This window comes from Eucalyptus grandis, chromosome 1, assembly GCF_016545825.1.
Source record: "Eucalyptus grandis isolate ANBG69807.140 chromosome 1, ASM1654582v1, whole genome shotgun sequence".
Lineage (NCBI taxonomy): Eukaryota > Viridiplantae > Streptophyta > Magnoliopsida > Myrtales > Myrtaceae > Eucalyptus > Eucalyptus grandis.
The window spans coordinates 12,792,078-12,815,138 of NC_052612.1; the positions used below are offsets into that span (position 1 = coordinate 12,792,078).

General features: G+C 39.3%; 1 protein-coding gene across 1 annotated transcript; it reads right to left on the reverse strand.

Annotated features, from left to right (window-relative positions):
* Positions 1-10,722: 10,722 nt before the first annotated feature.
* LOC104454232 (mediator of RNA polymerase II transcription subunit 33A) lies at positions 10,723-14,127 on the reverse strand. The gene is made up of 4 exons (XM_018876217.2): positions 14,059-14,127; positions 12,613-13,279; positions 12,323-12,529; positions 10,723-11,804 (listed from the first exon to the last, which is right to left on the reverse strand). Exons 1-4 carry the CDS (start codon positions 14,125-14,127, stop codon positions 10,723-10,725), a joined length of 2,025 nt encoding a protein of 674 aa, XP_018731762.2.
* Positions 14,128-23,061: the final 8,934 nt, after the last annotated feature.

Genomic DNA, 23,061 nt, shown 5'->3' on the forward strand with positions numbered 1-23,061 from the left:
GTAGAAGGAAAGGGAAGCGGCGTTTCTGAAGAGTCGAGAAGAGCAAACAGAAGGGAAAGGAAGCGGCGTCTAAAGAGTCGAGAGTTGCTTGGAAGAGTTAGGGTTTTTTTTAAAAGGGTCACACTTGGAATTTTAGTAAAATTTTAAGGGTAAAAAAGGAATAACGAATTTTTTTTTTAAGATTTACTGTTGCTTACCGAGAATGCTAGAAAGCCAAGGCAGCCAAGGGGCTGCCTTGGGCTTTTAGCCTTCAAAAGGCTGGCATTTGTGCAATGGGCATTCAAAATTTTTTGCCAAACACTCTTTATTTGGCCTAAAGGCCTTTAGGAGCCTAAAGATCCTTAGCAAAGCCGGCACTAAACGCACCCCGAGTAAATTTGTCACAAGTGTACTGGTTTGAGGTTTTTTGTGGTCAAAAAATTAGTTTTTTGTAAATTTATCACGGGTGTACCAGTTTGGGGTTGTTTAGATATTAACCTTTATAAATTTGATGTAAGAGCTAGTGAGCTTACAATTTTCGTGAACTATCTTGATAAAACATATGAGTTGTTACATAAAGTGATAATTTCAAAATGACCAAATGGATAGTGAGAAGTTGCTCAAATAAGAGTTGATGATTTAATGCTAGATGGTAAATTTTCATGTTATGGTTTTTAAGGAGTTAGCAATTGCAACAAATTAGTAACCTTTGCAAATAAAATTTAGTAATTTATGGGGACAATTTTTTAATATGAAACAATCAAGTCAACCAGAGTAATTTCAAATCAAAGTTGATAGCTTACTAATAATATATTATACAAATAATTTATGCCAGTCGCATTTTTTTTCTCAAACATTGTTATTTATGACCTAAAACATTCTAAGAAATTCGTTAACATGGAAAAAAAATTCTCCTATTGTGAGTTAGTATATCTATTGTAATTAACCTGGTTTTCCCTAGTTCTAAATATAAATCCCCTCACTAGTATCACAAGAGCTCGAAAGCTTTGTTGGGGCCATCCCAAGGGTAACTTCCACAATGAAAAGGTTATTTGGATTGTGAAAATGTTTTCCACTTTTTGAAAAGTGGCAAACATTTTTCCCACCTTTGATGTTGTTTTACCATTAGCCTTTGACGCTATAATTGAGCCTACAAACTCTAAGTTTTCCGGCCATACCCACATTTTCGCAGCTCATATTGGAACAAATTAATTTTGTGAAGTATTCAACATCACGTATCATTTACTACCAATTCCTAGTAGTTGAGCAGATTAAAATTCTCTCTCTCTCTCTCTCTCTCTCTCTCTCTCTCTCTCTCATGTTGTAAAAGCTTGCAATTTTTATCACATATCCATTTACACTTTGATATGTTAGGATTTGCCACACAATCACAAAGAAAATAGAGAATAAAAAGGAGAAAAGAATTTTAAAAATAAGTTTTTATCCTAGTTCACCTTTATACTAGGCTATGTCCAGTTAAAGATTCCATTGTAATTAACACATCGCACTCTTTGTTATAAATATATGTATATGTATGAATCGTGAGAATTCTTCTATTGCTATATTAGATGGAGTAGCTCCGGTATGATATAGTTCTTTTGGATTTTTCCATGACAATTTATTAATTTTGGGAATAGGTTCATCATTTGAGTCATTTGTGACCTTATCAAGGGTATTAATTTGATTAGGTGAATCTTTTACAGCTAAATTTTTTAATGTTAGTGTATCAAAGGTTGAAGTTGATTCCTCCATTGGGGATTTTAATAATTTCTTTCTATGTTCTAAGGCTTTAGTAAATTCTGGAGATAATTCTTTTGGTAATTCAAAAGTCTTGAATATAGGTGATCTTAAAGTTTTATTTTTGGATAAGTAGCTACTTATGAGTCCAAACCCAAACTACTAATAAAATATGAAGTCAAACTATAAAAAGCCTTTAGTATTGCAAGAGCGCTACCCCCCAATGATAGAGAGTATGAACCACACCCCAATATTATCTTATTTGGTGAATATTCTACATGCTTCTTTAAATCTAATATAGTAGTACACAATTCAAACTTTTCTACACGCATTGCCTTGGTAAAAAAAAAAAATTGTTCATCTTTGTGTCAATTTTTTCCAACACTACAACCTTTTGTTCCACTTTCTTCGGATGAAGTAATATCAAATGTTGATATGCTTTATTCTTTGCTTGAAATTCAAGATTCTTAGTCAATAATATAGCACTTTGGCTATCGTATCCAATCTTCACTCCTTCTTGTGTAAAACCAAGTCCTTTACACAATCTACGCAGCCACATCATTTTTTAGTAGGATGATTAAGGGCCATGTGCTCTGCCTCAATAGTAAAGCAATTGTGCTCCATTTCTTGCTCATCCAACTCACGGCTCCATTGAATAAGGAAACAACATGTTTGTAGGTTGATCTCCTACTATCAATGTTACCTTCCAAATCAATGTTGACAAAATACTTCAGTTTTAACATTTACGGTCCTTTGAGATTTTCATGCCTTCATAGCATGGCTCATAATCAAATAAATCGTGAAGATAACAAAGCACTCGCTTTGCCACCATTCGATGCTCTTTCCCCAAATTGGACATATATGTGCTCTTTCATAGGATTTACTCCTCCTTGTGTATAACCAAGTTCTTTACACAATTTGTGTAGCCACATCACTTCCTTAGCAACATGATTAATGGCCATATACTCCGCCTCGGTAGTTGAAAAACCAACCATGCTTTGTTGCTTACTCATCCAACTCACAAATCGTCAAATAAGGAAACAACATATTCATTGGTTGACCTCCTCTTATCAATGTCACCTCCCCAATCAGCATCCACAAAACACTCAGTTCTAACACTTGTTAACATTTGAGCTTTTCATGCCTTCATAGTTAGCTCAAAGTCAGATTACCATGAAGATAATGAAGCACTTGCTTTGCTACCATCCAATGCTCTTTCTCTAGATTGGACATATATCTACTCAATACTTCATTGCTTGAGCAACATCTAGATAAGTACATACCACGTCATACATCTAGATCCTAATTGCACTTGCGTATGGGAGTGTTGTCATCTCTTTAGCTTCCTTTTCAGTGTCTTAGGACATTGAAGTGCCAATAACTTGGAACTTGTGGATATGGGGATCTCATGGATTTACAATTGCCTATGTTGAACTTTGTCAACACACTTTCAACATATTTCTTCTAACTTCACCACAACTTCCCATTTTCATGCTCCCTTTTAATCTGCATGCTCAAGATGAAGCTTATTGGGTCTAAATCTTTCATCTTAAATTGTTTTGTCAACGATCATTTCATAGTGTTAATCATTCTTGAACTATTCCCAACTAGCATCATAACATCAACATACAAGGTTATGATAGAAAAGTCATTATCTAAACTTTTCACATACACCCAATGATCAACATCATAACAAACAAAGCTAAACTTCAAGACATAAAGGTCGAACTTCTAGTACCATATCCTTGAAGATTGTTTTAGGCTATACAAAGACTTGTTTAATTTGCAAACAAAATCTTTTTTTCCTTTGATCACAAACCCTTCTGGTTGCTTCGTGTAAATATTTTTGTCCAAGTCACCATGGAGGAGTGATGTCTTCACATCAAGTTGCTCTACCTCCAGATTGTATGCATCTGGTACAAATAAGACAAGCCTTATAGAATTTAGTTTTACAACGGGAGAAAAAATCTCACCATAATTGCTTCCATCTATTTACAAGTATCACTTCGTAATTAAATGAGTTTTCTATTGTTTTATCTCTCCATCTGTAGATATTTTCTTCTTGAATACACACTTGCAATTAATTGCCTTTTGATTTACGGGCAGTTTTACCAAATTTCATGTCATGTTATTTTATAGTGAGTCCATCTCATCTTTCATAGTTTTCGCCTACTGCTTGGCATCCTTCACGCTTCCTTCTTCCTTGTTAGTACTTGGATTATCACATAGTCAAAGCACAATTTTAGTATTTAAAACAACATATACCTCTCTTGTGGTCTTCTCAACCTTGTGGACCTTCTTAAGACTAGTTCAGGTTGTGCTTCATCTTCAAATTTAGTTTCAGAATCTACTACATCATCCATTACATTAGGTTCATCAACATCACAATTTGAATTTTTTGTTCCAACTTGTGTAACATTTGTCTCTTCTTTCAAACTAACATCTAACTTAACCATTCGTGATTTTTCAGGATCTTGTGAAACAATTTGATTTCACATCCCTACTATAGATGATACCATTAGACACTATTTGCTAGCCATCCAAACAGCGCATGATTCTGATTTTTTGTTCCTGGGAGTTTAGAACAGAATCGCGTTTGGTAAAATTTTTGTTCCTAGGAACAAATTTCTATTTTTTTGTTCTCGAAGTAGATTTGGAACAGAATCAAGAATAATAAAAAAAAATTGATTCTTGTTCCGGAAACAAATCTAGGAATCAAAACCAATTCTTCTTCTTCCATTTTCTCTTCTTCTTCTTCTCTTTTCTTCTTCTTCATCAACCGTCATCCTGCAGTTGCTGTCCGCCGTCGTCGCCGCCAATCCGGCGAGCTCGCTGGAGGCAAGCCTAGCCACTAGCGAGCTCACCAGAGGCCCACCTAACCACTAGTGAGCTCACCGGAGGGCTCGCCGAGGCCCACTTGGCCACCGACGAGGCCCGCCCGGCCTCAGCCCGAGGCTCGCCTAGCCACCGGCGAGGCTCGTCAAGGCCGGGCAAGTCTCGCAACCGGTGAGGCCGAGCTCGCCGTGGCTAGGTAGGCCTCGCCCGGCCCAGCGAGCCTCGCCCGGCTTGACAAGGTCGACCGGCCATCGGCAAGGCTCGGCCAACAAAGGTCGGCAACGCTCCGGTGAGGTCCCGACCCTCGTCTGGCCGATTGCCGGATCGACAACCAGCCACCAGAAGAAGAAGAACATGAGAGAGAAAGGAAAATAAAAAAAGAAAAGAAAAAAATATTTAAAAATTAAAAGAAATTGATTTGAAACAGAATTAATGATGACGGTACTAAACGCAATACTATTCGTAATCGAAAATTTTGGACAATTACTAAACGACTTAAAATGCTTAGAAATTATTCTTGGGAACAAAATCAAAAGAATTTTTTAATAAACACCACATCCCTACTGTAGATGATACCATTAGTATCAGGACTCCATAGTTTATACCCTTTGACATCATCCTTGTACCCAATGAAGGTGCACTTCTTTGACTTGCTCTCAACCTTGTTCCTCTTTTCTTTTGGCATGTGCATATACGCTTCATAGCCAAACACTCTAACATTGGATATGTTTGGCTTTTCCCCCACAATGCCTCAAACAACATCTAATCCTTCAAAGCTGTTGTGTAGGACCTATTCTTCAATTAACATGCAATAGCCATTGCTTCTGCCCAATATTCAATTGCTAGCTTGCATAGCATACTCTTTGCCTTCTACACAAGAAACTAATTAGGCCTCTGCCACCCCATTCTGTTGAGGTGAATGGGGCATTTTTTCTACCTTGCAATGCCATTATTCATAGAGAATTGATCGAATTTCGCTAAACAAAATTCTTCTCCGTTATTAATTCACAAAACTTTGATTTTTCTGTCCAAGTGATTTTCCACCAAAGTTTTGAACTCGCAAAATTTTTCAAACACATTTCTTTTCCTCTACAAGAAATATATACATACATATTTGAAATAATCATTAGTAAAAAAACATAATATTTTAATTTTCCAAACAATGCTATAGGTATAGGACCAAAGACATCACTATGGATCAAATCCGAAATCCCTCTAGCTCTCCTTTATGTGGAATCAAAACATACCCCATAGAACAACTTGAGATTCCATTTGCCATCTTCTTTGAGGTAATGGTCATTAGTCCTTTCTCACTAATATGACCCAATCTTCGATATCATAGCATCGAAAGATCTTCTTCCACCTACTTTGAGATACAATTGTCTCCACCAATCACTATGCTTCTTAATAACTTCCATAATTTTCCACATTGTTCACCTTTGGCAATCACTATAGATCCATGGGTTAGCTTGCATGAATATTTATTGCTAGTGAAAGTAATGTTAGCATCTACCATGGTTTCCACAAAAATAAGATTCCTAGTGAGACCAGAATATGCATTATATTCGGAAAGATTCTTAATTGTCCTATCTTTCATATTCAACTCCACCTTCCTACAACCAACAATATCAAGCATCATGTCATCTCTCATTTGTATTGTGCCTCTTTGATGTAGCTCATAACAGCAAAGTGAGGCATCATGTAGAAAGATACTCTGGTATCAATTATCCCCACACTACAATCACCCTTCAATGAATTGCAAACGAGATATATGTCTCCTATTTTGTTGTCATCATCCTTCTTTGTACTAGAGCATGATGCCTTCTCTCACTTCTTTGGACTTACACTTTTGCTTCTGCAATCTTTCTTCAAGTGTCCAAGCTTTTTGCACCTCTAACATGTTATATTCGATCGATGTTGGCTTTTAAATCTTCCTCTAGGTTATTCCTACCATCAATTTTAGATTTGGATCGTTTACTATTCCTTCCTCTTATGAAAAGAGCCTCTTGCATTGCATTGTCAGAAGTTGCTCTCTTTATCTCCTCATATATTAGAACAGCTACAACACCCTCAAAAGATAACACATTAACGCTAGCATCAATCAAAACAATGATATGGTCCCATGAGTTTGACAATGAACATAGTGAAGTACATGTTTTATTTTCCTCATCTAAATTGACATCAATCGATGCAAGTTGCCCACAAATAATATTAAATTCATTTAAGTGTGTAGAAAAGGAATCACATTGCTTATCCGAAGGTTGTACAATCACTTCCACATAAACAACCTATTTCCAAGTGACTTGCTCTGGTAAATGTTTTCCAACTTCATCTAGAGATCCTCGCAGTCTTGAAGGAGTGGAACATCAACCATCGAAGATGTTATTAGCAAGACATAGCCAAATCAGCCAAATCAATGGATGTGGATTCCTTCGACTCATCCTCCATCGACTTCCCCTTGGTATTGTCCTTGGGCTTATCATCTTCGATCATGTGCCACATATCTCTATTTACAAGTAGAGCCTCCATCTTTAATTTCCATAACTCGAAATCATTTCTTATGGATTTCTCTACTTCAATCCATGATTGATCAGCTGATGATATCTTCCAAAGATTTGTTTTTTCTTTTTCTTTTTAATCTCTTTTCACCAAGAAACCTTAGCCTCTTTGCACCCTTCTGTGACATCTCTCATTTTCAAGAGAAAAAGAATATATATACATACACATATATCCAGTAGCTATTTATGAGTTCAAGCCTAAACTACCAATAAAATATGAACTCAAACTATAAAAACCCTCTAACATCACGAAAGTGCTAACCCCAAACGGTAGGGAGTATGAACCACACCGCACAAAGTACTTTTTCCAATTATTTATTTTTAAATTATCATTTCAATTTTTGGCTTTTTTTTTCTTAATGATATTTATTAATTTGATAAAATTTAGGACACAATGGCATTTGATAGAAAGCTTTTGATAGCAACTGAACTTTACCCCTTAAAAGTCATAGCCGTGCATGCTAATGGAAAAGAGGCTAGCAATTGCGACAAAAATGCAAGTTTGGGTTTATATTGGCATTTTTTGATTTTTCCATTTCACTTTTTACTTAATTTGGATCTTGCGATTTACGTGCTTTGACTTATTTTGAAACCCGAAACACTTTGAAACTTTCGCAAAATATGAATATCGATACGTAGTTTATTTTATTTCTTCATAAGTTTTTGAATTTTGTACAACACTTTAGACTTTTGGTGGGAAATTTTTTTCGTTTATTAAGAATGAACAAATAAGTTAGGTCCGTGATTGATGTGTACTTACATTAATATTCAAAGTTCTAAATGGAAGCCCACCCCCCTTCTTTTTCAGTAAAAGTTCCTTCCATTAGCATGTGCCAGAAAATTGTTAAGGTACAAGTGATTTGGAGCCCTTGATCACGTACTCAAATCCCCTAATTGAACACAATATCAGGAAATCTTGATTGGTTATGTAGGTTTGGCTTATGTAGTAGCCGTAGAAATCACTCCGGCCTTTTATTCAACTTGAATTCGATGCTGCGGCGGTCGCTCAAAATGAGCGCTAGTTACGCTCAAACTGAAAATTCGGATCAAATGCGTAAAATTCTATGGTAAAATGGAGTGGTGTTGCCAGTGCTGATCTACTCCACCCTTTCACACCAACAAGACGAGGAGTCATACTCCCAAAATGGATGACCTAGCCAGCCCGAAATCTTATATTTTAAACAGCAAGAGAACAAACAAACAAAAGAAAGGTAAAATTTCCCTAAAGGAAAAAGCAAATATTGTCATATAAAGTGCATGTTGCAATAGCAGCCAACGGCACCTTAACTGAGTAATCCTCCATACATCTCCTTTTCACCTTCACGGGAGCCCACCCTTCATCCTTGATCGTCAGCGACAGCACAAGCTCGGGACACCTATCGCGGTCCTGCATGTAGATCTTGAACCTCTCTAGCACAGTCGTCGCACAGGACCAGCGAGGAATACCTGGCCCAGCGAGGAATACCAGGTACTTCAACAGGCTCTCCACCAGGCATGACCCATTGTCACTGATCCACATCGTGGGCAAACACTCGCGGCAATCCTCGCGCCACGGGTTCTCTATCCTCTCCCGTCGCGTTCGTGTCCTACGAGACAAATTAGCCTTTCTTGACCGGTGTGCTATCGAGCATGTTAGGATATATGTATAAATTATGTTAGAAAAATCACATATCAAAGAGTTAATATGATATTAAGTTGTTAATATATCTTAATTAGCTTATAATTTATTGATTTAAGTTTTTAAATAAAGGTATCTCTAACTAGATATGTTAATTGGCTCGGACTTTGGCTCTCCTTTGCGATCTTCTTAAGTGAAGGTATTGAGCTTCTAGATAAAGACCATAGACATTTGTTTGAGGTGAAAATTGCTATCCCAAGTTAGCGATTGATGTAGTTGAGATATATCGTTACTATTGATACTTTGGGGGAGATTGGTAGGATTCGTATGGTGTTTAACAATTAATATATCATAATTGACTCATAATTTTTATCTCTCAAGTTTTGGGCTTTTGTTGATCTCCTGTGTAATATTGGGTGAAGTTATTGGGCTTTTGATTTTGCACAAATTAGAGGGACTTAACTTTCAACACAGCAGTATGTCATTAACCACAGTAGTATGTCATTAACCCGGCACACCTTCATGCCCGTATAAATAGGTGGGTAGAGGAGCATGGACTCCGAGATCACCGCTTGTAAATAGTAAATGTCCCTCATCTTGTCGATATGACATGTCGTAATTAGTAAATGTCCCTCAGCTCCTGAAGCTAATGTAAGTCTCCTTGATGTTCTTGTTGCGTTCCCGGATCCTTTCGAGCTCGGCCCAGATCTTCCCCTTTGCTTGTGGTTATGCGAAAGTACCCAGAAGAACAAGCTCAGGGCTAGCGATGTCTGGTGATGCCTCATGACGAAGAAGCCGATCACGATGTCTTAGAAGAAGAACTTCGTCAGAGCCATGCCATCTTCGTAGGCTTGTCTATTCGAATGTAAACTTTAAGGGGTGAGTACCGGTCTAGAGTCAACCTTGGACTAGCCCAACTTGGCCAGTCTTAGTCCGGCCCAACTCAGCTAGTCTTAGTCCAACTCCTAGAGAGGTTGAATCAATCCTTAGTCCTAAAACGTTTGGATCCCGCGTCACGTGAGTTGGTTATCGGTCCTGGGAGTTTAGGATTGATCTTGTATATAAAACATATTAGATATATTAATTATCTAATATATTATATATCATATGCTTTTATCTATTTTAAACCCTAGCATCTCCTAATATGTTCTCTTCTTTCTTATGCAATTCAATTTGCCATGTAAATTAGAAAGTAGAAAAAAAAACTGCTATAATTTGACCAAAAAAAAGTAGAAACCCTCTTCACTCGATTGCCTCTTGCCTTTATTCGCTCACTTCACTGCTCACCTCTCTTCACTCACCTTGCTGCTTGCTTTTGTTCACTCGCTTCGTTGCTTGCCTTTGGCCTCTCCTTGCTTGCCTCATGTGTTCTTTTTATTGTTTATTGCTTTTAGCAACTATGGAATTCCTATTGTTTTCTTATCTTATATTTATGTTTGATTTGTATTGGTGTTGATAGTTTGGTTGTCTAATATCGAGTTGTTGATTGATATGTAATTTGAAATAGTATGTTTGTCTTTTCAATGAATACACAAAATGAAATAAAAAATAATCAGTTGGTCCTGACTTTGGCCTTGGAACTAGACTGACTTGATCCAATCCTCGGTCTCAAGCTTAATAGAGTCAGTCCTCATTCCCAAAAATTGGGGACCAACATTGTGCAATTTTTTTCTAAAATTCAACTAATTTTTCAACAAACTATTGACGTGAGTAGCACGTGGCCGAACTTTTTGTGATCCACTTTGTTGATAATGAAAAAATTTTCATTAATTAATTATGAATTGCAATTAGCAAGTACTATAAGAAAAATGTTTTTGGAATCACTCACTTTTAACGAAACAAGCAGAGTGTTTTTTGACTTGAGCTGTAATCACTTAGTTAATCTGTGAGAGAACATGAGCCTAGCCGCAATGAAAATGGATGCAAAACCAATGCAAGGCACATTCACAATTCTCAAATCAACCATTCAATAAAATTAGGGAGCGCCTCAGTCCATTACACTGAAAAACTCGGCCAGAGGCCCCACCGTAGCAAATCCCCTCTTTCAAGAAGAGCAAGGGCCAGCTCGCATTCGTGCCATCCCCACAGCCCACGGGCCAACCTCACTAGCGTCTCGTGCTTCACTTCTCGAACCCACGCCGGTGAGAAGCTCACGACGAGACCCACCAAGCAAGAGATATAAGCCTTCCAGCTGACCGGGTCGCACCCGAGGGTCACGTTCCCGACCAACACCCGTGCCATAAAGTCCATGTGCACCCCAAAGATGCGAGATCTCCGGGCATGCGCGCATGGGGCTGCTTTCACCCTACTACCGAATAAGAATGTGCCCATCAGGTACGCGAAATATGCCATTGCATATCCCTCAAACATGCGGGATGCAAAAGTTTCCTCACCATGTTTCTCTTCCCGAATCGTGAGGAGCCAGGTCGGAATGATCCCCCGGAACAGGTCTTGGGCAAGATGCAACCCGCCCGCCGAGGCCAAGAGGCTGGCACCTAACAAACCCACTTCCTTTATCCGAGCAGCCGCAATGGACAAGGATGCCTGACCAGATTTCAAATGGGAAGAACTTGTCTCGGCCCATCGGGTGGCTAATTTGGAACCATATTCAACCACTAGCCTCAAGATGGTTTCACTTAGGTGTTGCTTGTCTTGGACGAACCTACAAGAGCGTAGATAAAGAAATCCCGGAGCCATGAGGGGAGGAACACCATGGGCTGAAATCTTGCTGCCCAGCAGCCTATTTATGCAAGGTTGATTAGTCAATGGACTGCTTAAATCATCGAGTGGTCCAAGAAAAGATGTGAAGCAACTCCTAACGAGCTGGGCAAGGGCTTCTTTGTTTTGTCGGAAAACAGACTGAGAACACATCACAACAATGAAGTTATGCCACCGTCGAACCTTTTGCGCCCACAGGGAACCAAATATGGGGATGCTAGGCCAAGGGCAATATGATGCGCAGTTCTCCATAGACGGTCCAGCAACAGCAAGGAGGTACTCGAGGCTCTTGTCAAGTTTGAAAGTGATGGTCAAACTAACCAGAGCTGCCATCGGAAGTGGAAGCGTTGTCGCGACACCTACAAAAGCAAGCAGTCAAAGAGTTATAAAAGGCGTGTACCAAGCAACCACAAGATGCAAAATACTCTCTTAAGAGATAGTTGGAGGTTTGAGTACACTCGCATAACATGCATTCATACTTGTTTTCATGTGAATTAATGAGGACCGCCAAAACCACCGAAAGAACCCCCAAAAAACAAGAGAAAAGTTTGAAATAAAAAGGATGTTGAGGAGTAGTGTATCCACAAATCACAAACATGGATTGCTATTTACCTGAGAACTCCATGGGGAGCACATAGCTGCCAACACGAAGTCGAAACACCCCTCTCAAGTCGCAATAATCAGCGAGTAAAAATATAATTTTATCTAACTAATTAATGGTGTAATCAAGTATGTAACTATTAATCATGAACAAAAAAGTTTCCAGAACCAAAGTAGTCCCTCCTCTCCACTTAATAACTGGATGAATGCATATGACAAGCATGAACATCAAAGCATCTTGTACGATGTTGACAAATGGTAAAACACGGTTTTCTACCGGGGTAATAGCTTGGTGTTTGGACGCCTGCAGCTGCAAGGATTTCCTTTATCTCGGATTCAACTGATCGAATAGTCTGTGTTGGACTAGGCCAGTCGATACCATTCATTGGAACTGGCCCCCAAATACCACGGGTGACTTCTGCAGAGAAATAGCTAATAATAATGGCTAGTGATGCAGGTAGAAAGTCAATAAGGTCCCTGAGACCTGCAAGCAAGCAATCATTCCTTCAGAACTGATTTATTCTATTCCCGTATTTTCTACGCAAAGTTCACGACTTTAAAGCTAACCTGTGGTCAGGTCCCGGGAAGAAAGCTTCCCATGGGCACAGGCAGTTAAAATTGCTTCCAGGACAAAAGGTATTGCTTCCAACACTTCCCATGCACAAAGCACAGGTCTCTGATAAGGTTCCTCTCCAGCAGATGTTGGGGACCCACCCAAGCTGCTGCTTGTCAGTGTCATTGAAGAATTACCAGATGAGGAGGTACTTCCAGTCATTTTCCAGTAAATCATACTAAGAATTTTGTTCGCAACCTGATGGACAGGACTACCACTACAGAGATTGGAAAGTGGTGAAGCTACACAACTTCTGTTTTGATTATACCAAGCTCGTAATCTCGGGTAGTTATCAATATATACGGGTTCATCTGATGCATAAAAAGTCTGATTCATACTGGAGTTCACTTCATTCTGAGGAGCAAAATCTTGTGATGCTAACGATATGTGACTGTTGTGTAAAAGCATAAGATGCTCCAAAGTTAGTGCAGCTTCAATAGTTCCTCCTCCTTCAAGCGGTGGCTTATAGAATTTCCATAGACGGAGAAGGAGGAGAAAGGCGGCAGAGAAAACCATGTAGACTGAGGGCTCCTCGCTGGTTCGAGATTCACTGCTTGACAAGGGATTTAGTGAACCATATACCTCACAAAAAGGCATCAAAGCCGCAGCAACTTCAGGAACCTGAATTAATGCAATCAACTAAAGCATCTAGATTTCAAGTCGCAACAGGTGGCTTTGATAAGTCAAAAAAATCCAGTGTACGGGCGAATGGATAATTAGCAGCGATGGCAACAGATTAATGGACGACTGATCATGGAACAAATGCAAACCTGTTACTACCACCCAAAATATCCAGAAACTGGACCCACACAATATACATAAACCAATGACTCTAATTCTTCAAAAACCCGAAACACAGGCATAACCTTAGTGAAAAAGAAAAGTAATAATGAACTCTAGGATCAGAATTCAATCTTGAAAAAAAAAAATGATTGCTGAGTAAAGGGTTATTTACAACGGGAAAGTTTAGAGCTGTTTGAATCTAGGTCAAATATTATCTTTGACTGAATATGTTTCTTTTTTTCTTTTTCTTTTTTTTTTTTGGGGGGGGGTCTTGATTTGACTGAATATGGGAAAACTAGTAAATATAGTAAAAATGAACTTACTTGACCGGATATTCAACATCGATGATGAAATAAACAAGATGAAGATTTTCTTCGGTATAGAAGATGCCATTCAAAATCAAAAACAGAAACTATACATTGTCTGACATTCATTCCGATGTAGATGGCATCAACGTTGCAAAATATTGACAAATCACAACCTAGAGAATTGTTTGAATTACGGTGCCAATTGCTCTGTCATTCATAATATGCACATAGGACTATTATAATTAATATATATATCACAGTACGATGCAAAAATAACACATGAATCAGAGAATCAGAACTATAACTTACCGCCCCATGCAAAGAAAGTATATGAACAGTATCAATTGAGGAAACTCCAAATAGAATAGCACTTAGCATGGGCATAGAATCCATGAAATAAGACTGCGGTCCATTATGACGCACAAGATGAGAAAGAAGCTTGACCACAAATTTCACCACGTGTTCCTGCCAAATAGAATAAGAAACTTTCATATGCTGAGAAATCAGCTTTTCATGGAGAGTTGCGTCCAGTACAATCAACTGGATTTCTTCCTAGGTTCATAAAATAGTACACTGATAAGGTTCCAACTGCAGAATCTGTAACTTAAAAAATACACAGAATGAGGTTCAAAATGGAGCTAAATTTCTTCTATCGCTTTTACTGACAGCAGATGTTCGCACTCCATAAAGCTCAGGGGAAATGATTAAAGGACGGAATAAAAAAAGGAAAAATGAAAAAAATATATATTGTCAGGGTTGGCAATTCCACAAACTTCTCCTTGCTTCAAAGCAGATGCTTAGTTCGGTCAGAAGGATATAAGCCAAACAAGTAAAACAACAATTTATGGAAGCCACCACTGAAGAAAAACAGAAATCTCGACATAATTTGGTGAGGAGAGACCTGAATGTTCCATCCACGACTGAGAGATGCACCACATATAATCCTTGCAGCTGCTGATTTCTCCTCATTTGACCCGTTCAACGCAACATAATATAATTTCTCTATCTCTGAAAAACTTGAACAAACAAAGCAAAAGAGAATTAACCATAGTACCTGACATGATCTCCTTTTTTATTTTGTTTCACATGACATCAGTTCCTCTATTTATTTTCTTCCTTATATGAAGTAAATTGCAACATGTTTTCTTATACCTGGTAGCTGGAGTTGCAACTAGTGAACTTATTAGAGAAGCAGTTAGTACACCACCTTCCATAAAAGCTGACCAAGGAGACATTTCTTTCATTGATGAATCAGGGATTGACAATACAGAAGTGTGCACATAACCCGGCCAGAAATATGCAGATGTGTCTATTAGTCTTCTTGCAATGCAAGCTTCCACTATTAAGTGCCACATATTACCACCTGAAAAGAACCAGAAGTGAGCACCAAAATCACTGGTTGATATTCTCAAAATAGCTATTAGACCATGAATGTGCAGCATTACCACATTTCACCAAAACATCATGATCCCCTACACTTATGCTGTCACTCCCATTCATTTGTTTGGAAGTAAAAACTGCTGCTTTTGCAGCTGCACTATTGGCTGAATCTTGGACAAGTTCTGGCGGGTACAAGAGACCAGAAAATTGTCCCAGCAACTGAAGGGAAGATATAAACCCATTTCTCCTTAGTTCATGGACTTTCTCATCTATCATGTGTCCATGCCCTGGATCCGAAAGAATAGAAGCAGACAGATCACAAGAGGAGGTGTAACTCAAATCGATATCATCCATCAGAACACCAGGGATTGCCAAGGGGACAATACACAAAAGGATGCAAAGACGGGTCTCCAGATGCGGAATAGGACCTTCAGGAGGATCACGCTCCTATAATTATGAATGAAATTTTGAACTATCAGCTGTACTGCACGTTAGAAGGGACAGAATTAATGAGATCAACTTAACTCTTTGCACAAGCCGGAGGGCAGAAAGCCAGAGCGCTAAGAATGTTTCCTGCCAACTTGCCCGATTTAAGGCTTGGAGAGTAACTGTTAATTCTGCAATTTGATATAAAGAGTTGAATCCATGAAAATCCTTCCAGTTTTAAAGGATGCTTCTTGTCCCTTTAGTTGAAGAAAAAAAATAATGAACCACTAAAAGTACAAGTTTAAGAAAGAGTCTTTAAGGGTCACCTGTAAGTATAGCAGTCGCTGAGGTTTCAGGAAGTAGTCTTGCATCCATTGCAGTCTCCATGTAAAGATCAAAAGGCACCCAACATGCAGACAGCGCAGATGGAGAGTCAGAGCAGGGTACACTCTTGTTCGATTTCATGTCAAGAAACATCCCAATGAAACTCCTCTTCAAATCAGATTCAAAAGCCAAAACTTTGTGGATATTGGAAGACAATCTTGCCAGAACCTCCTTCACAGATATTAAATTTGGTGATGGTAACTTGCAGGTTTCAAGAAACTGCAGCCTCTGAAGGAGCCCATTGAATTTATCAGGCCTATCAGAGAAGGGGGGGGAAAAAAAATTGTCAACCAGACAGACAACCAAATCCCACGGAATAATAAGATTAGTAGCTTATGTTTATAACAGGTGTAAGATCATATGAGATCATTAAGCACAGCCACATCTACAACACCACCAGGATACTCACTTGGTCATCCATAACCATCACAAATCAATGACCCATGGACATTATATAGTAAAAAATAAGGTGTCCTCATCCGATGCATCAAAGAGTAGAGAAACCAATGTGCCATCCATAAAATGGAAGTAGATACGCACTATGTGGCTATGCGATTAGACGAGAACAATGGAACTAAGCACATCGTCATTAATCCAGTATTCCATCAGAAACATTGTCTTAAACCACATTCCCGCAAAAAGCCTTCTGTGTTCCACTTTGGTTATCTAAAATTTAGGAAAAATCTAGAAAAATAGGACCTGTTCATAGTAGTAAATTTATCAACATAAATATACTATGTTCTACTAGTCATTGTGGAGAACATATACACAGAAATAGCAGCTACTAGAAGACACCATCACCAGTCACAGATTAACAGTTATGTCTCATGAAACAGGCTGAAAAGTGGTATGGACTAAAAGGCACACATTGTGAATAATGCGCATACTGAGAATTAAAGTGTACACTAAAAAGTCTAAAGACACCAACAAATTTTAAAGGGTATGAAGCTGTTACAGAAAATAAAAGACATAGATCTCCCTAAAATTGTTTAGAGAACATGAATGGAGGAAAAGTTAGAGACAGATTACGAAAAGAATGCCAGAGCTTACATATCCTTGTGAACAAGGCGAAGTAAAGCTAAAGCCTTCCTGCTTCGTGTTAGGTTCTCTAACACCTCCATTGCAATAAGTGAATTCGTGTTCCTTATGTATTCACGGTGTCCACTTCTCCTGTAATCTCTGCTGCCTCTTATATCTACATTCCTTTGGTGGTGTTCCATGCTTCCAAATGAGCCACTCAGTCCGCCCACAGATGCAATTTGTAATCCCCAATCGTCCATAGTGCTATCTATCAAACTAACTATAGTGCTGAAGAAGAAAATCACTAATGTCTGTCCAAGCTCCCCAACATTGATCCCATAAATTCGGGAGAGCTGAAGATTGGCATCAATAGCTCTTACAATCCTGCACACTTTTATAGGTATTCTGTTAGCATTTCCCATGCAACAAAAACCACTATTATTGGCACTACTTTAACAAGTCAAAAACAAGTGAGCTGATGACAAGCGGCAAAACAAGCTGGAAGACAATGATTTTGATTTTCGTGGAACCCTCCCAATTAATGTATTCAGCAATGGCTGGAAAGCAATATGGTTATATAAAACAACTCGTACTCCAAGGTTGAGGAAAATGAATGGAACCAATCCAGGTCAACCTTTGCTTCAATGTAGAAAGCTATGTCTTTTCTTATGCATCCAATCATTATCTAGTTCCACATTCTCCTTCCAGTCTTTAATAGTAGAAGCAGAAAAACTAGGGAGACTATGCTGAGGAAAAGAATCGGCTGTTCTGTGAAGGAAACTTGCATAACGCTCCTAGGAAATCTAGATATTGAACAAAAGGCCTACATGTGAAGCTATACATAAATACTGAGAGTACTGCTTGAAGTAATGTCTTCAAGCATCTCATGAACATTGAATCATTATCATGTACAATCCAAAAAGTCCCCTCAGTTACATATCCATGCAATGAAGAAACTCAAAGCATGTTTAGGGTGCATTTGGTTGGACATTTGGGAAAGCTTTGGGAAAATGTAAAGGATTTTAAGTTAAAAGGAGTTTTTTAGAATGCAAATTGTGTTTGGTAAATTGTAATGTAAAAGTCCATTGTGAAGTATCTTTAGGCAAAATAGTGTTGGGAAAAATTTACATTTACAAATAACTTTTGTAATAAAAAAATAATAATTGGCCATCGAAGGGTAGGCGGCGACCACAAGTCCTTCTCCCTCATCTGATGTTCCTTCTAGGCTGTTGACCTGCCACCGCAAATCCCTTGGCCTCCTCCATGCCGAGCACCTCCCCACCACCCTTGCCCACTACCCCAACGCCACCACCCTCGACCTCTCCCTCTGCCTCTGCGTCACCGATGCCTCTCTTGCCGTTGTTGCCGTCACTCACAGGAACGTCCTCCATTCCCTCGACCTCTCCAAGTCTCAATTCTTCACCGCCGCCGAGCTGCAAGCAACCCAAATGAGGTCGCGCGACCTCGCTACGACCCATATTTGGGTCGCCGGAGGTTGCACGGCCTCGCTGCAACCCAAATCTAAGTCCACTGAGGACACATGACTGGCCGTCGACAATCGCTATGACAACACCGGCCTCATGCAAACCTTTGTCCAGCTCGTTGCCAGCCCCTTGCAACTCCACACAACTTCGCCGGCCAACCTCAACGAAGAAGAAGGTGAATAGTCATGAGGACAAAACCGGAAAAACGAAATGTTAGTGAGGATATTTGTGGAAGAAATTTTTTTGACTTATTCTCCCCGCAGCATTCCGAGAAGGCTAAATGCCCAAGGCAACCCCATGGCAGCCTTGGGCTTTCAGCCTTCCAAAGGCTCACTTTTCCCCAAATTTTTTTACAAAAGAAATTTCCGGACACCATTTTTTAGCCCAAAGGGCTTGGCAAAGCCACTCCCAAACGCACCATAGGGTGCGTATATTCAGCATGACAAAGTAAACACTTCAAGGGCATGCTTCCATCTTAATCATCAACAAAGTGTGCCAAAGCCATTTCGATGTCTCCAACTTGGAGTGCTGCAAAGAGAACATTGAGAAACCCTACCACCCTTCATCTAAACACAAGTGAACACTTCAAAAAAGGGACAAGTATACCAAAAGCTCTAAATCTTATAAAAGTGCATAACCGAGTGCTAAAACTTTCAATTGCTGCAATCAAGACATAAACATTTTTTGACAAAAAGGCCATCAAATTTTCTGATATATTCAGCGTAAAGATCTTGAAATTGCCATATAAACAGTTTTTTTCCACCAATAGAGACATTTTCCAGCATGACAACAACGCACTTTTTCAATTTCATGAAGTAGTTGCGTAAACTAAACAACTTAGAACTCGATCACATTGAGCATGTGAGACGAGGACTTCCCATGAACTTTTTGCCTAATAATAATAACAGTTAGAACTACTTCTGTCACGGATTCAGCAAGTGCCACATCATGAATGAAGGTAATAAATCTAGTATTCCACTAAGTAAAATTGAAATCAAGAAACTAAAACTTACTTGTCCCTAGAAGCCTTTGAGGGAAAATCTTCAGGGCAAAATGTATATCTAGCTAAGAGATCGAGATAGAGTCTGTATGCTTCTGGTTGACCCTGCCGACACGAGAGGACCCTGTTGCAAAATGTGAGGTTGGGGACAAGAAACTTTTGTGGAAAATGCAAGATGGAGCAACTCTCTCATACATAGGTCACAAATCCAACTTAACAATCCATCGAATTAGTGTCTGAGCAAAGCCATAGAGCAAAAGGCCTAAAAGCCGAGATAATCAGACAACTGCACTTACTTCTTAAACCTCCCCTGAACTAGCCATCAAACCTGTCGAAAAAATTAAATCGCAAAGCCGGAGCCGAAATTTGGGAATCAGTCATTTACAAGTACACGCAAAAAAGAAGTCTCGGCATTCATTCTTTCCAATCTTCATTGAACTGTATTAACATGACATCTTCCTAGAAATCACCAAATCTATTGCCGATTCATTTGTCATGACATTGATCCATCACAAACAGAGTATTGCTTCCCCTTGCATGCGTCATTTCTTCATTCACCGTGTCAGATTCTTAGTTCCACGCCATTATAATTCAAAAGAAAAGCACCACAACGTTCACCATTTTCCACTCCTGATCTCAGGCATTGGAACAAATTCTCCTGCACTCCTGGATCGCCATTCTCGCAGTTTGTTCCAACTCAGCGCTCAGCGTCACGAAACCAGAAAAACCGATCGCAGGCACATAGAAAACACCGCCTCAGCGAGAGAGAGAGAGAGAGAGCAGGCGTACCTGGGAGTGAGAAGACAGAGGACGTGGAGGGAGGAGATGAGGCGGGAGGCCATGGCGTAGTCCAGGAACTTCCAGAGGGACGGTTCGCCAAAGTTGGAGGAGAGGTGAGAGACGAGGACTTGCCCCAGCTCGGCGCTCGGCAGCTCCAGCCCCCGCGAGACGACGCATTTGGCGACCTCCGCCGACCACACGGCCGGAGCCTCCCCCCTCGCTCGGCACTGCTCCATCGCCTCCAACACTAGCCTCTCGAACTCCGCCGCCTCCGCGCCGCCACGACCATCGCCGCCGCCCTCGCTTCCCATCGCTCCGTCGCTCTCACTTTTCGGAGAATGAAGCGTCGGAAGAGAGCCAACGGAGAAGAGGTTGGTGAGTCGGTGCATGGGCAAGAGTGATGCTATTCTGGAGGTCGTTTTGTACCGTATCCGACAGTTGCGGGAAAACAGAGTAATATTGTAGAAAATCTGTTGCATGTCGATTTCACGGTCACAAATTATAATCTCTTGCTGTATCACTACTAATAAAAGACAGACACAAACATTAAACATATGTATAAAATTTAAAAAAAAAAAAACGGTTGAAATTGTTGTGAGATGAACATAATTCGATTTAGATTTTAAAACTTGCTAAAGTCTTATGAGATAATAAAATTATTATGTTTGACCAATCATTCTATTGATCGATTAAAGTTATAATGTTTATCATTTACAGCAACTAAGGATATATTAGAGAATTCTTTTGGCCAATTTTTAAGGTCGAAAGTTGTTTCGGATTTTCTTCAACATATAACTTGAGGTGATTAATGAATTAAAACTATCAAATCTATTTGGTTAATGAACTTATCCAATACAAATTATGTTCATTTTGGCTTAAAAATTCTAAAAGGAGCTTCTTCTTCTTTTTTTTCTTAACTTTTCTATCGAAATAAGAATATTAGCGAAATATAATGGGAAAATTCCAAATAAAGACCTAAAGTGAATCTATTTTCTCAAATAATGACCCAAAGTGAACTTTGTGCCAAATAAAGATCTGAAGTAGACCCATTGTTTCAAATAAGGACCCGAAGTAAATTTTGTGTTAAATAAGGATCTAAAGTGATCAAGTTAATCTCTATTGAAGACCTTAGCTCGCAGGCATTTTCCGGTGATTAAAATAGGGGCAATTTTGTCATAAATTTGTTATTGGAAAAAAAAAGGAAAATTCTATATTAATTAAGTTTAGATTATTCATTTAGATGTTTACGTTTTCTTCTTTCTTCTCCTCCGCTGCTCCTCAACCAAATCGCTACCCAGTCATCGTCGTGACTCGATTCTCATCGCTCCTCGCCTTGCTCAAGGCGGGCGGAGAATTTGGGTCTCCACAAACAAAGAAATAAGCATCTGGTTTTCTTCTTGTTTTTGAATTCATGCCTCAACCAGCAGAGAATTTCGACTTTGCGAAGGATGGGTACAAGGAATGGGGAGACTGTATAAAACCTAGGGTTTTTTTTGTTTCTATTTTAAGATTTGTTAATTTTCCCTAGATTTTTTTTTTGACAAAATTGCCCAAACTCTAGTCATTGGAAATGTTGCATGCTTGATAACTGGCGAATATTTGGCTGACTAACAAGCTCAAGTCTTTATTTGGAATTGATTTAACCACTTCGGGTCCTTATTTGAGACAATAGATCCATTTTAGATTTTTATCTTATACAAAGTTCATTTCGGATCCTTATTTGAGAAAGTTGATCCACTTCAAGTCCTTATTTGAATTTTCCCAAATATAATTGAAGACTAAACAATTTATGAATCTATATATTTCATATAAATACATTTTAGAAAATTTCAAGCCTTTTTATAATAAAATATAAAGTATGTGCACTGTAAAATTATGAAAAAGAAAAAATTAAAAATCATAAGAAACGCTCCACACTTTTTAATTGATGGACTCCAATGGAGGTTCTACCTACTGTTCTATAAAAATAGAAATGGTAGGGCATGTGGCAACGATGTGGTGTTGAGAAGGCTGTTTCGAGGGCGCTACATTAGTTTCGTTAAAGAATTAAGTCTCTTTTTTTTTATGACCGAGGAACCGCCGGAGATCACTCTATCAGTTAATAACTTGTAAAATGTATCAAAATTTGTTGACATAAACGGAAAATCAATGGTAGGGCTATTTACACCCCTATTTTTAGCTAAAGCACTCCTTTTATCAAGTTAACTAACCAAAATACCCTCCTCTCTATCTATTCAATTTTTTTTTTTTTTTAATCAGGCTAGTCCACAAATCATATTTATTTCTATTGTCTATCCCATCAGTTTGATAATATAAATGCTCCCTTACACCTTATGCATCTTTTTATCACTTTGCCTAGGGAACATTGTCAATTTTAATTTAGGAAAAAAAGCCACGAAAAACCCTGAAGTTTACCCAAAGTGACACATTTACCCCAAACTTTTTTTGTGACGTGAAAAATCCCAAACTTTTCAAACCGTGACACATTTACCCCATCAAGGGCATTTTTATCTTTTTATTCTATTTTTTCCTTTTTCTTTTTTTTCTTCTTCTTCCCTTCGCCGGCCATGGCGGAGCCGGCGGAGAGAAGTCAGCGTCGGGCGAGGGCCTCCCTCGCCGGATCTGGCGAGGGCGGCCCTCACCGGCGTCGGGCGAGGACGGCCCTCGCTAGATCCGGCGAGGTAGGGACATCCTCACCCGCAGCGAGGGCGGCCCTCGCCGGCGACAAGCGAGGACGACAGGGACACCCTCGCCCACATCGGGCGAGGGCGGCCCTCACCCGACACGGCTTCCCTCCGCTGACCAGCCCAGCGAAGGGAAGAGAGAAGAAAAAAAAAT

Bases quoted from the DNA above. Each gene is read 5' to 3' on its own strand.
- LOC104454232 (XM_018876217.2), bottom strand. From the start codon at position 14,127: ATGCTAAGTGCTATTCTATTTGGAGTTTCCTCAATTGATACTGTTCAT. The intron at 13,280-14,058 runs GTAAGTTATAGT...GCATTAATTCAG, and splicing joins TACTTTCTTTGCATGGGGCG to GTTCCTGAAGTTGCTGCGGC. The intron at 11,805-12,322 runs GTAGAAAACCGT...TTGCTTTTGTAG, and splicing joins AACACCAAGCTATTACCCCG to GTGTCGCGACAACGCTTCCA.